Source organism: Neophocaena asiaeorientalis, unplaced genomic scaffold (assembly GCF_003031525.2).
Source record: "Neophocaena asiaeorientalis asiaeorientalis breed wild unplaced genomic scaffold, Neophocaena_asiaeorientalis_V1.1 scaffold423, whole genome shotgun sequence".
Taxonomy (NCBI): Eukaryota; Metazoa; Chordata; class Mammalia; order Artiodactyla; family Phocoenidae; genus Neophocaena; species Neophocaena asiaeorientalis.
The window spans coordinates 487420-499546 of record NW_020174133.1 but is presented as its reverse complement, the minus strand read 5'-3'; the positions used below and the strand labels follow the sequence as shown (position 1 = coordinate 499546).

The window sequence follows — 12127 nt, the reverse complement described above, 5'->3', positions numbered from 1 at the left end:
TGTGATGGTAACCATTGAGGTTTTTATTTTATTTTTTTAATAGACTTTATTTCTTAGAGTAGTTTTAGGTTCCTAGCAAAATTAAGTGGGAAGTACAGAGCTCCCAGGTACCCTCTGCCGCTACACTTACACAGCTACCCCTAGAGATACAGAGCCACCCCCATTATCCCTTACCAAGGGATACCAATGGGAGCCACCCCCATTATCCCTTACCAAGGGATACCAATGGGAGCCACCCCCATTATCCCTTACCAAGGTGGTACATTTGTTATGATTGATGAACCTACATTGACTCATTGTTACCCTCTCGAAGTCCATAGTTTACATTAGGGTTTACTCTTGGTGTTACATGTTATATGGGTTTTGACTAATGTATAATGACATGTACGTGTCATTACAGTATCATAAAAAGTATTTTCACTGCCCTAAAAATCCTCTTTGCTCTGCCTATTTATCCTTCCCTCCCCATAGCCCTGGCAACCACTGATCTTTTTACTGTTCCCATAGTTTTGCCTTTTCCAGAATGTTGTATCATACAATACGGGGCATTCTCAGAAAGGCTTTTGCTTTGTAATATGCATTTAAGGTTCCACTGCGGTTTTTATAAGGGCTATAATGACATCCATGGTATATGAGATGTTCTCTAGGTTAAGAACTAAATTATGTCACCCTCCAAAAAAAGCTTTGGAAAACCTAAGCAGCAAAGTTTATGACATTGGTGAATGTACATTCATTAGAGGAGCATGTAGATGAGACAGTTTTTAAATTAATATTTAATATTATTGTTTTGTCAGTTGAATGTTTTTTAATTTAATGAAAAATATTTTGTCAACTGAATGTTTGTCTTCCCTTTTCTGACCTACCAGCTTTTCTAGATTGCTAAATTTTGTTTAATATTCTACATTATATATAGAATTTTAAATGTGATATGACCAATAACATAAACAAGGCAGTTTTTTGCTCCTAAGTTCTTGTTCAAGTATATAATTAATGTATAATTAGTAATAGAATTTGTTTGCCTTAAGTTTTAGATAAGAGAATTATCTATATCAGTCATTGTTGTAACAGATTTTTAATATACAGAATCCCTGTTCTATGTCTGTCTGGCCCAATAGATTAATTATTATTCATACCATTACTGAAATAGTTTATATCACTAAAATGCTTTAATTCCATTCTTTCTTAAAATGTAGAAAACCAGAAAGATTGTTTCAGAGGTTTCAAATGATACCTCTTCATGCATGTTTATTTTTATTCAAACTAGACTGTTAAAAGCAGTGAGGAGGAGGACCTTGAGTCTCTACTTTTTGTGGCAATACTTGGCTAATATTTAGGAGGTAGACTGAGTGAGTGGTAGAATGTATGGGATGAAAGAGAGGAGAAGGAAATACAGGTGGCACCTAGGTTTCATTGTTTAAACTGCTAGGGAATAGAGGAGAGAGATTTGATGGGATAGGGGAAGATAAGTTGAGCTTTGGATATGTAAACAGGTACAAATGTCTGCTAGTTAGTTGGCTTCATAGATATGGCTTTTAGGAGAGATTTGGGCTGGAGTTATATATTTGGAATTCAGCAGCATGTAGATTATAATTGTGAAGCTTTGTGAATAAGTCACACAGAGTGTGTAGATTGAAAGATTGGTTGTAAAATGGTTGAGAACCTAGGGCTGAATCCTAAAGAAGCCAGTGCTTGAAGGGCGTTTTCCAAAGTGTAATCTGAGGATTGCCAGCATCTGAATCCTGTGAATGCGTTTGTTATAAATTCAGATTCCTGAATTTATTCCTGTGTACAGTTGTGGTGGTTACTCATGCCCTCTTTTACTGAGAGGCCCTCAGTAGTGCTCTTAGCAAACACTTCAGGAGTCCTTTGCACACTAAAGTTGGCGGTATAAGAGATGAGTGAAGGGAGTGAGTCCTGCAAAGGAGACTTTAGGAATGACCAGAGAGTAAAAGGAAAACCATGAGAAATTAACACTGATGTCAGGGAAACAAATTTTTGAGGAGGGTGAGGTCAGGTGTTACATTGCTGGAAGAACGGTGGTAATAGAAGTTTCAGGTCTTATGGAGAACGGCAGACATCAGATTATAGAAACAAAGATTACTGAGCAGCATGAAGATTGTTAGAGACAATGAGTTTATGGTTGCACCATAAGATTTTCTTAGCACCATAAAGTTTTTCCTGTTTTTTTGTTTTCAAACTAACAAATATTATCTCTATCTCAGTTCCACAGTGTAAATTATGAAGTCTTTTCTTGGCTTTAAAAATATCTAGAGAAAATATGGTTATTTTGTTTTAGAACTTTCTGAGTTTGCATCGGTGTGTAAATGTTTAAGGCTAGCAAATAGTTAAATAGAATCAGTTTTATTATTCTCAGGAACTGCTATTTTGTCTTTCAGTTTTTGACTTTTCATGAGAAAAATGATGTTTTGTTTCCTGTTTCAGGAGATTTACAGAACTAAAACACTACAGTGATGAACTACAGTCTGTCATCTCACATCTTCTTCGAGTCAGAGCTGTAAGTGGTCCCCAAGAACTTTTTGACAGAGATTAAAAAGGAAGTGCTTGGGCTTCCCTGGTGGCACAGTGGTTGAGAGTCCGCCTACCGATTCAGGGGACACGGGTTCGTGCCCCAGTCTGGGAAGATCCCACATGCCGCAGAGCGGCTGGACCCGTGAGCCATGGCCGCTGGGCCTGCGCGTCCGGAGCCTGTGCTCCGCGGCGGGAGATGCCACAGTGATGAGAGGCCCACGTACCAAAAAAAAAAAAAAAAAAAAGGAAGTGCTTCTCATTTAATCGTTATGTTTTTAAGTAATGGAAGATATTTATGATGAATAACTGATTTTTATATTCAAATTTGGTGTGTTCATCACCTAAATTGCATTTTTTAAAAAAATGTGAAATGTTTTCTGGCGTAAATAACTGGAAGAATTTTAGCCTATAGTTTTCTCTGTAGTCTGTATATGGTTGTTTTGACATCTTATCGAAGGGCCTACCATTTCACTGTTGGAATATAATTAAGTGTGGGATTTTAGATCTACATATAATATCTTATTCTTTCAAGGTTTTTGTTTTTTTCTTTTTTGTGGTACACGGGCCTCTCACTGTCGTGGCCTCTCCCGTTGCGGAGCACAGGCTCCGGACTCGCAGGCTCAGCGGCCTGTCATTTTCTGTCATCACTGTTGTCTTTATAGCAACACTGACATTGTATTCTGTACTCATTTGTTAATTATCTCCTCTACTAGTGTATGTGAGCTCCCAAGAGCAGGAGTTTGTTTTCTCACTGTCAAATCCCTAGAATAATGCCTGACTCAGAGTAGGCACCCACTACATATTCACTGAATGGATGAATAAATGGATGTATGTGCTGACAGTTTTATGTTTAAAAAATCTTAAAAAGCAGTAACATAAATTACTTCTTGAATTTAATTATAACCAGCCAGGGAGAACTGGTTAGTAATGTATATTTGACAAGAAATATGACCTTTAAAGAAAAATGACCTTGTCATCAGAGAGCTTACAATACACAAGTAAGAGAATTCTGGGTATTGATACATTTACCCTAAACTTTATGAAAACAGGCTTCAGAAACTTAATTGACATAAAAGACAGCTTGAGCTCTTCAAAGGAAAGGCAGCACTTGTTCTGTGAGTGAAATTGAAATTCTGACTGTATGAATGAGATAAATGCCAATGGAAAATACAGAATAGCTAAAATCTTGATTGTTCTAAAATTAGGAGAAAGGCTGTTTAGTCATAGACAGTGACATAACAGTTAAAAATGGAAGGTTATAGTCCAACACTGACAGAAGCCTGCGAACAACACAGAAATCACCACAGTGAGGGCTTTTTTGTAGCATTCAGAGTGTCAGGAGAAGAAGGCTTAGACACTGTTTGATACAGATGATGAATTGTTAACAGACGAAGAGAAAATAGAATTATTTGGCTATCTTTTCTGACAAGGAGAATTCTTTTGAAAGTAGAAAAGGCAAAAAATAAATGACTAACAGGTTAAAGAGTTAATATTTAAGACGTCAAAACAGAACAACCAGAAAGGGCAGGTGGCCATAGACTGAGAGGAGCTGGATTTAGAACTTGTCTCTGGCATTTACCAGGTCCTTCAGGCAAATCCACTAACCTTTCAGAGTTTGTTTTCTTTGCTGGAAAATGGGAATATCTGCCTGGCACATAGTAGGTACTACATAAATATTTGTTATATGAATGAGTGTGTTATTCATAGAGTTGTGAGACTCAGATGAGATAATCTATGTTTTGTAAACTAAGACAAAAGGAAAATAATGCTAATCTAATATTTATTTACTGTTGTATATCAATCAGCCAAACATATTGTGTTATTCTTAACTAATTCCGATAGTAGCCCTTTGAAGGTAGGTGCTGTAACTGTCCCCATTTTATAGATTAGGAAGCAGAGGCAAATGAATTAAGTAACTTGCCTCATATTATACTATAAATAGATATGATGAAGCCAGAATTTAAACCTTTGTCTGACTCCAGAACCCATGCTCTTAACCACCTACAAATGGTATATTGACAGAGGACGTGAATTCAGGTAGATTGAGGGAGAAGAGAATTGATTTTCATTGAGCCACCTTGCTTATTGCCAGGTACCTTACAAATGTCATCTTCTTTAATCCTCAGTCATATGATGAGGTTCATTTCCACATTTCCAAGAGAATGATATAATACTAAGGTTAAGAGTAGTTTAATAAATGGCTCAAAAGTCAAACCCTAAAGTAAGAAGGAGCTGGATTTTTTCTTTTTAATATTTATTTATTTATTTTGGCTGCACTGGGTCTTAGTTGCAGCACTGGATCTTCGTTGCGGCACGTGGAATCTTTTGTTGTGGCATGCCGGCTCTTTGTTGTGGCTCATGGGCTTCTTTCTATGTGTGGTCCCTTGGCATGTGGGGTATTAGTTCCCTGACCTGGGATTGAACCCACGTCCCCTGCATTGGAAGGCATATTCTTAACCACTGGACCACCAGGGAAGTCCCAGGGGCTGGAATTTGAATTCACATTTGTCTTACTCCAAATCCCTTACTTCCTACAACCATATTTGCTGCCTCTTTAGGGGAAATCAAATTTAAAAGGGAGGGAGGAATGTTTAACTTTGCTAATACTCTAAAAATGTAAATTGAAATTATTGAGGCACTATTTAACATTTAATTTGTAGTCATATATAAAGATGGTAATATCTAGTGTTTGTGAAATATTTGGTGACAGTGGCATTGTGTAAAGTATTACATACAGTTCCTTTGGGAAAGATTTTGGCAGTAGTATCAGGAGTCCTAAATCTCATAATCATTGCCTCCTTAGGAGATAATTCAAAAGAAAAGCTATGTGTCCAGATTTTTCAAATAAGATTATCTAATAGACTGTCATAAGACTTTGTGTCCTTTTTAACATTTAACATTTAATCCCCTACTGCTTCAGTGAGGATAGAGAAGACAGTCTTACCATAGTTGCAAGTGATTCAGAACTGGGGAGGATGATAAGATGAGTCTGTCAAATTTCTTCTGTTGTCATATTATTTGCTAGGTGTCAGTCCTCCCCTGTCAGTTGTCAGATGATCACTTTTCAAAAAGAAAGGCTTGTCAACAGAATTGAAATTGAGTGGCAGTGTAGACTAAATCATTGTGTATAGCCCCCTTTACCTGGCACCATGATTCTTGCTTACCAATGACCACTGAATTAATCTGGTTTCAGGTTTTAATAATTCATGATTTATTTACCTGCCATTTTTGTCTTTACTTTTCTCTAGAAATGATATTTTTGGGTCTATAGTTTGTAATTTTTCCTCACTTCATCTTTTCTCTCACTGCCTGATGATCTAGATACTAATCATCTCATGTTTTGGTTGGCTAGAACAATTTGTTTCCATGAGTAGTTCATGCCAGAAACATTGCTGGTCCAGTAACAACTGCTGAGTGGCTCTTTGTTGCCTCATTCACCAATAGAGTAGTTCCTTGTGTGGTTGCTCACCTTTCTGGAGTCTGAGAACTCTTGCCTCTTTTTGTCATGTTCTGTGGACCAAAGTATTTTCCAGAGCTCTAATTATCATGGTAAAAGTTCCTTTTGTATCAGCTGCCAGGGGTGATAAAATTTAAAGAAAAAAAAACCACTTAAATACCGGGGATTCAGAAACTTTCTTTGAACAATTATTTTGTGTATGCATTTTGTATTTAAGTTGTTCTAGTTTTTATTCTTATGTGGTTATTTAACAAGTTCTTTCCCTCTCTTCTATACTTAATATCGTAGGTAGATGATAAAATGCTCAGCTGTCAGGAGGACGTTTGATCTTTAAAAGTATGAGGATCTAGGGATTTCCCTGGCAGTCCAGTGGTTAAGACTCCGCATTTCCACTGCAGGGGGCGGGGTTCGATCCCTGTTTGGGGAACTAAGATCCTGCATGCCATGCAGCACGGCCAAAAGAAAAAGGTACGGGGCTTCCCTGGTGGCGCAGTGGTTGAGAGTCCGCCTGCCGATGCAGGGGACACGGGTTCGTGCCCCGGTCCGGGAAGATCCCACATGCCATGGAGTGGCTGGGCCCGTGAGCCATGGCCGCTGAGCCTGCGCGTCCAGAGCCTGTGCTCTGCAATGGGAGAGGCCACAACAGTGAGAGGCCCGCATACCGCAAAAAAAAAAAAAAAGTATGAGGATCTGCAGAAGTTAGTACTCTAGAGTGACATTTTCCGTTTTATATTCTTTGGAATGCCATTCCTGTAACATGTTCCCTACTGCAAACCAACTCTCTCTCAGTAGTCCTGATTCGTATATAGTGTTAAAGTTCAAAAAAGTCCTGCAGAAAAAAAACCTGTTAAACATTTTAATCTCAGTATTTCCCAAACTTACTTGACAATGGAACCACTTTAAACAACCAACCAACCCTTTGACACTCTGTAGGGCTCTCAAAAAATAATTGGGAAATAACATCCCAGAGAAATTAGTTTAGAGGTCTGTGGACAGCCCTGGAAAGTTTCAGGCATAGTAAAGACTATGAACTTTGTCCTGAAATTGGAGTCTAGTACAGGGGTCGGCAAACTTTTTCTGAAGGCCAGATAGTAAATATTTTCAGCTGTTTGGGTCATATGGTCCCTGTTGAAGCTATTCAACCCTGCTATGAAAGCAGCCATAGACAGTGCTGATATGAGTGAGTATGACTGTGTTCCAATAAGACTACAAAAACAAGCTGTGGACCTGTAGTGTGCTGCCCTCTAGTCTAGCAGGTCAAGGAGAGATGGAAAACATTTTATGATCCTCCTACGCCTGCTCCAGGTTTTTACAATGTGGTTCATTCAGTTTAAGCTGAAGTATTGAAAGGTTTAAGAATTATTGTATGGTTAATGCCTAATTCCTCAAATTACTCATGTTTGAGTAAGGAACTAGAGGGGTTGAATGTAAATTCAGGGTTTACATTTGGAAATTATATACTAGGAATTCTTTTTTAGGGTTTTATGTGGGATTGACTTTTGATCTTCTAGTTCATGTCCATAATACTTTGGGGGAAAGTAAAGGAGATTACTGCATATGGTGTTTTATTTTGTCTTTTGTAAAATTTGTGTGAATGGCTAGGCAGTACATTATTTTGTTTTTGTAGTTTTTAAAAATACTTATTTCATTTATTTTAATGTTTGGCTGCGTCGGGTCTTGGTTGCAGCACTTGGGCTCTTTGTTGTGGCACGTGGGCTTCTCTCTAGTTGTGGCGCGTGGGTTTTTTTTTTTCTTTCTCTAGTTGTGGTGCATGGGCTCTGTAGTTTGCGGCATGCGGGCTCTCTAGTTGAGGCACTTGGGCTCAGTAGTTGTGGCGCGTGGGCTTAGTTGCCCCACGGCACATGGGATCTTAGTTTCCCAACCAGGGATAGAACCCACGTCCCCTTCATTGGAAGGCAGATTCTTTACCACTGGACCACGAGGGAAGTCTCTAGGCAGTACATATTTTATCTCAGTGACCTAAATTGTAATTCTACTGTTATTAAAATATCTAATGTTAGTTGGTTAGAAGGCATTAACTTGATAAAGTAGCACAGAGGTATATTGCCTGGGAACTTCCCTGGTGGTGCAGGGGTTAAGAATCCTCCTGCCAATTCAGGGGACACAGGTTCAAACCCTGGTCTGGGAAGATCCCGCATGAGCAACTAAGCCTGTGCACCACAACTACTGAGGCTGCGCTCTAGAGCCCGCGAGCCATAACTACTGAGCCTACGTGCCCTAGAACCCGGGTGCTGCAACTAATGAAGCACACGTGCCTAGAGCCCATACTCTGCAACGAGAAGCCACCTATATATATATATATATATATATATATATGTATTTTAAATGAGGATAAAATCTTTTTTTTAAGTAATCTTTATGTAACTTTGACTTCATAGCAATTTCTTTCGAATATTTATTCCAGAGAGTAGCAGACCGACTGTATGGTGTATATAAAGTACATGGGAATTATGGGCGAGTTTTCAGGTAAGCATTATGCAAACTATTATAATAAACAACAACTAGCTCTAATTAGCTTTTTGCCTAAGAACTATAATTCTTGAAAATACATGATTCTGGAAAGCAAAAGATTATTTTTTAAATGATGTCTTGTAGTAGTAGTCTTCAGACTTTTCACTGTAAAGCCTTTGTTTAAATAAAAAATAATAAGGGAGTCCAGTATATTGAGCAGATAAAAGATAAACTGCTCTGAAGCGGTGAGCGGTGTCTTTTACTTTCTTGGCAGAATGGCCAAGAAGATTCCTTTGGAAATCACTGTCATATAGAGTTAGCGATTTTCTTTTTCTTTTCTTTATTTGTGTCACTTTATAATTTCTGAAGGCTTTTGCAAGATGGATTTTTCAGTCTTGAGGTAATATTAGTGTAAATTAGAATATTTACTTGTGTAGATAACTTGCATATCTTGGTTATTTTTGAGCTTTTTCTTTTGTGAATTTTTGTGTGTGTTAATTATTTTAGTTGTGATATTTTAGAAGTTAATTATCCAAATCTTTTTGTAAGAAAAATGTCTTTGCTAATGTTCTAAGTCCTTTTGATTGAATTAATCAAAATAATTCATTTAACATATTTGAATAGGTAAGACATTCATATAGCACAAAATTCAACAGGAACAAAAGCTTATATAGTGAAAAGTCTCTTCCCTCCTGCCTGCCAACCACCCCGGTCTCCTCCTCTGAGGCAACTAATAGCAGTTTCTGAGTTACTTGTGTATCCTTCTAGTAACATGTAGCACCATAAATGTATATATTAACACACAAACAAATTCATTTCTCCCTCCCCCCCTTTCTAAAAAAATATTTATTTTTCAGCTGCATCGGGTCTTAGTTGTGGCACACGGGATCTTTCATTGAGGCATGCGGGCTTCTCTCTCTAGTTGTGGCACGTGGGCTTCTCTCTAGTTGTGGTGCACAGGCTCCAGAGCATGTGGGCTCTGTAGTTGTGGTGCGTGGGCTCAGTAGTTGCAGCAGACGGGCTCAGTTGCCCCTCGGTATGTGGGATCTTAGTTCCCTGACCAGGGATCGAGCAGGTGTCCCCTGCATTGCAAGATGGATTCTTAACCACTGGACCACCAGAGAAGTCCCCCCCCACCCCCATTTTTTTAAACATGGAAAGGGAGCATGTTTTATACATTGCTATGTTCCCTTGTTTTACTTTGCTTTTTTCTTACTTAAAAACAGCTCTCCAATATATATTGTTATCAGTAAATAACTGTATGGGGCTTTTTTTTTTTTTTTTTTTAATTTTTTGGCTGCATTGGATCTTCATTGCTATGTGCGGCCTTTCTCTAGTTGCGGTGAGCCGGGGCTACTCTTCGTTTTGGTGCGTGGGCTTCTCACTGTGGTGGCTTCTCTTGTTGAGGAGCACGGGCTCTAGGTGTGCGGGCTTCAGTAGTTGCAGCACGTGGGCTCAGTAGTTGTGGCTCATGGTCTCTAGAGAGTAGGCACAGTAGTTGTGGCACATGGGCTTAGTTGTTCCGTGGCATGTGGACCAGGGCTCGAACCCGTGTCCCCTGCATTGGCAGGTGGATTCTTAACCACCACACCTGCAGCGAAGCCCTTCTGGTGGTTTTTGATATACAGAAATACTCAATTTGTTAAATTCAGTTAACATGTAAGCGGTTAGATTTTCTCCTTTATAAAGTAATAGCCTCTGAGTTTTGTGTATATCTTAATAAGGTCTTCCCCACTATGGATTATAAAAAAATAGATTTTTCATTTCTTCTACATTTTTGTGGTTTTATAAATTTTTGATTCATATGAAATTTATTTGAATGTCAGGTGCGAGATATGGCTACATATTTACTTAATTTGAGTAACAGGTTATCTATATGTCTTGTTTGATCAAATGGAAGATGGGACAATATCAGCATTATATGATGTTTTTAATGAAGAGAAGCATATTAATATTGTGAACATGTAGACTCTTCATAACTACGATAGGAGTATATGTCTAAACAGGAATAATGGGAAGAAAGGCAAATTCAAGTCAGCTGCATGAAGAGCGACTTACCTGCTTTTAGATCTATGCGTGAGTCAGCCCTGATTTTAAGAATACTACTCAAACTGGAACTCTAGTTAAGCTTGGGAATATGCTCATATGATAATTAACGTAAATCAGACACTCTCAAAAGTAGTACATTTATTGTAAATAATAAATGGACTTGTGTTAATTTGAGAGGCAAGTGGATGAAAGGTCACTTGGCTGAATCAAATTGTAAAGAAAATTATTTGCATTAATGTCTCATGATAAATATTACACAGATTCGCCTTTCTGCTAACTCAGTAAATTAACAGAAAGTCATTTTACATCTAAAATATTTCATAAAAAGTGAGCCAAGGAGACCACAGGTGGTTGAAGTAATTTAAGCAGGTGATCAAGAGCCTGAACCAGAGCAATTGCCAGTAGGGACTATTAAGGAGACATAAATGACAAGATTTATCAATTGATTCTTTCAGTCATTCAGCACACATTTGCTGAGCTCCTGCTACCGTGGTGGGTGCTAAAGATACCAAAATTTCATTTGCAGGCAGCTGAATGATTAGGAGGATTGTGATAGAGAATGTAGGAAAAATAACAGGTTTGAGGAATGAATTAAAGGGTTCTGTTTTGAATAGATTGCATTTGATTTAAAGATTTTTATTAAGCAATTGGAAATTTGGATCTGCAGTGTAAGAGGCTGGTGAGAATATGAGTTGTATATAAAAGTTACATCCTAATAGAATGATATTTAATGTAGGGTTAAGGTGATAATGTTAGAGGGTTAGGGTAAGTCTGTGAGAGACTCAAGGGCGGAACCTTGGGGAATATCTGTGTTCAGGGGTCAGGCAAAGAAAAAGAACGTGAGGGAGACATTGGGAAATTGATGAGGAGTGCGCAGTGTCAAGCAAGTGAAGGGAGCACTTCAAGAAGTTGGAGTTATACTGTAGAGGAATTGAATTTAGTCGAAAGGAGCGGAAATGGGTGGGTAAACCTTCGGTGTTAATTTGGAGAGCAGTTTGGTTTGAGTGATATAATGCAGTGGTCCTAGGGATGACAGGAAAGGGTTAAGGAAGGAAAGACAGCAAGGTACTGATAAGTCTGTTAAGAAAAGTCTCTGAGGTTATTCTTGAAGGGGTATAGGGCCTCTTTGTGGTGGTGGTGGTGGCTTTTTGCAGGGGGAGCAAGGGTAGGAGGGTGGATGGGAGAGAAGATAGAGAGGAAGGCACAGAGCTGTCTTAAAGGAGAGGAGCAGTATGTGGCAGGAGGCCACTTTAGCTGGCCCCTGTCTTAGTAAAGCAGGTGTCTCTGCTGAGAACAGGTGGGTGATTCTGTGGTTAGGAAGCTTGAGGGGAGTGATATAGGGCAGTCTGTCTCAAACTAATGGAGAAGAGAGTTCTTAAACTGATACTACTGCATATCCTCCTTTATCTCCCCTTACCAGCTCCCTGGGGGATTGGCTGGAAGCAGCTGTGGCAAGTGCAGAATCTCTTTGAAGACTTGAGTTCTGTCAGTTTATTCAAATTTTACATTTTACTCTGTAGAGCATCCATGGTTATTTAAGCATATGTGTAACTTTCCCTGCCTCAAACTTAAAATCCGTTCTTCAGAAAAACTGTGCCATGCTTAGATGGCTTCAGATAT

General features: G+C 38.7%; 1 protein-coding gene across 1 annotated transcript in view; it reads left to right on the top strand.

The window, feature by feature from the left end:
- The window catches only part of SNX4 (sorting nexin 4), a 59533-nt gene that overhangs the window by 25479 nt on the left and 21927 nt on the right, over positions 1-12127 (top strand). The window contains exons 7-8 of the mRNA XM_024754766.1: positions 2443-2515; positions 8412-8473. Coding sequence (XP_024610534.1) covers positions 2443-2515; positions 8412-8473 — 135 coding nt within the window. The remainder of the gene's footprint in view (positions 1-2442; positions 2516-8411; positions 8474-12127) is intronic.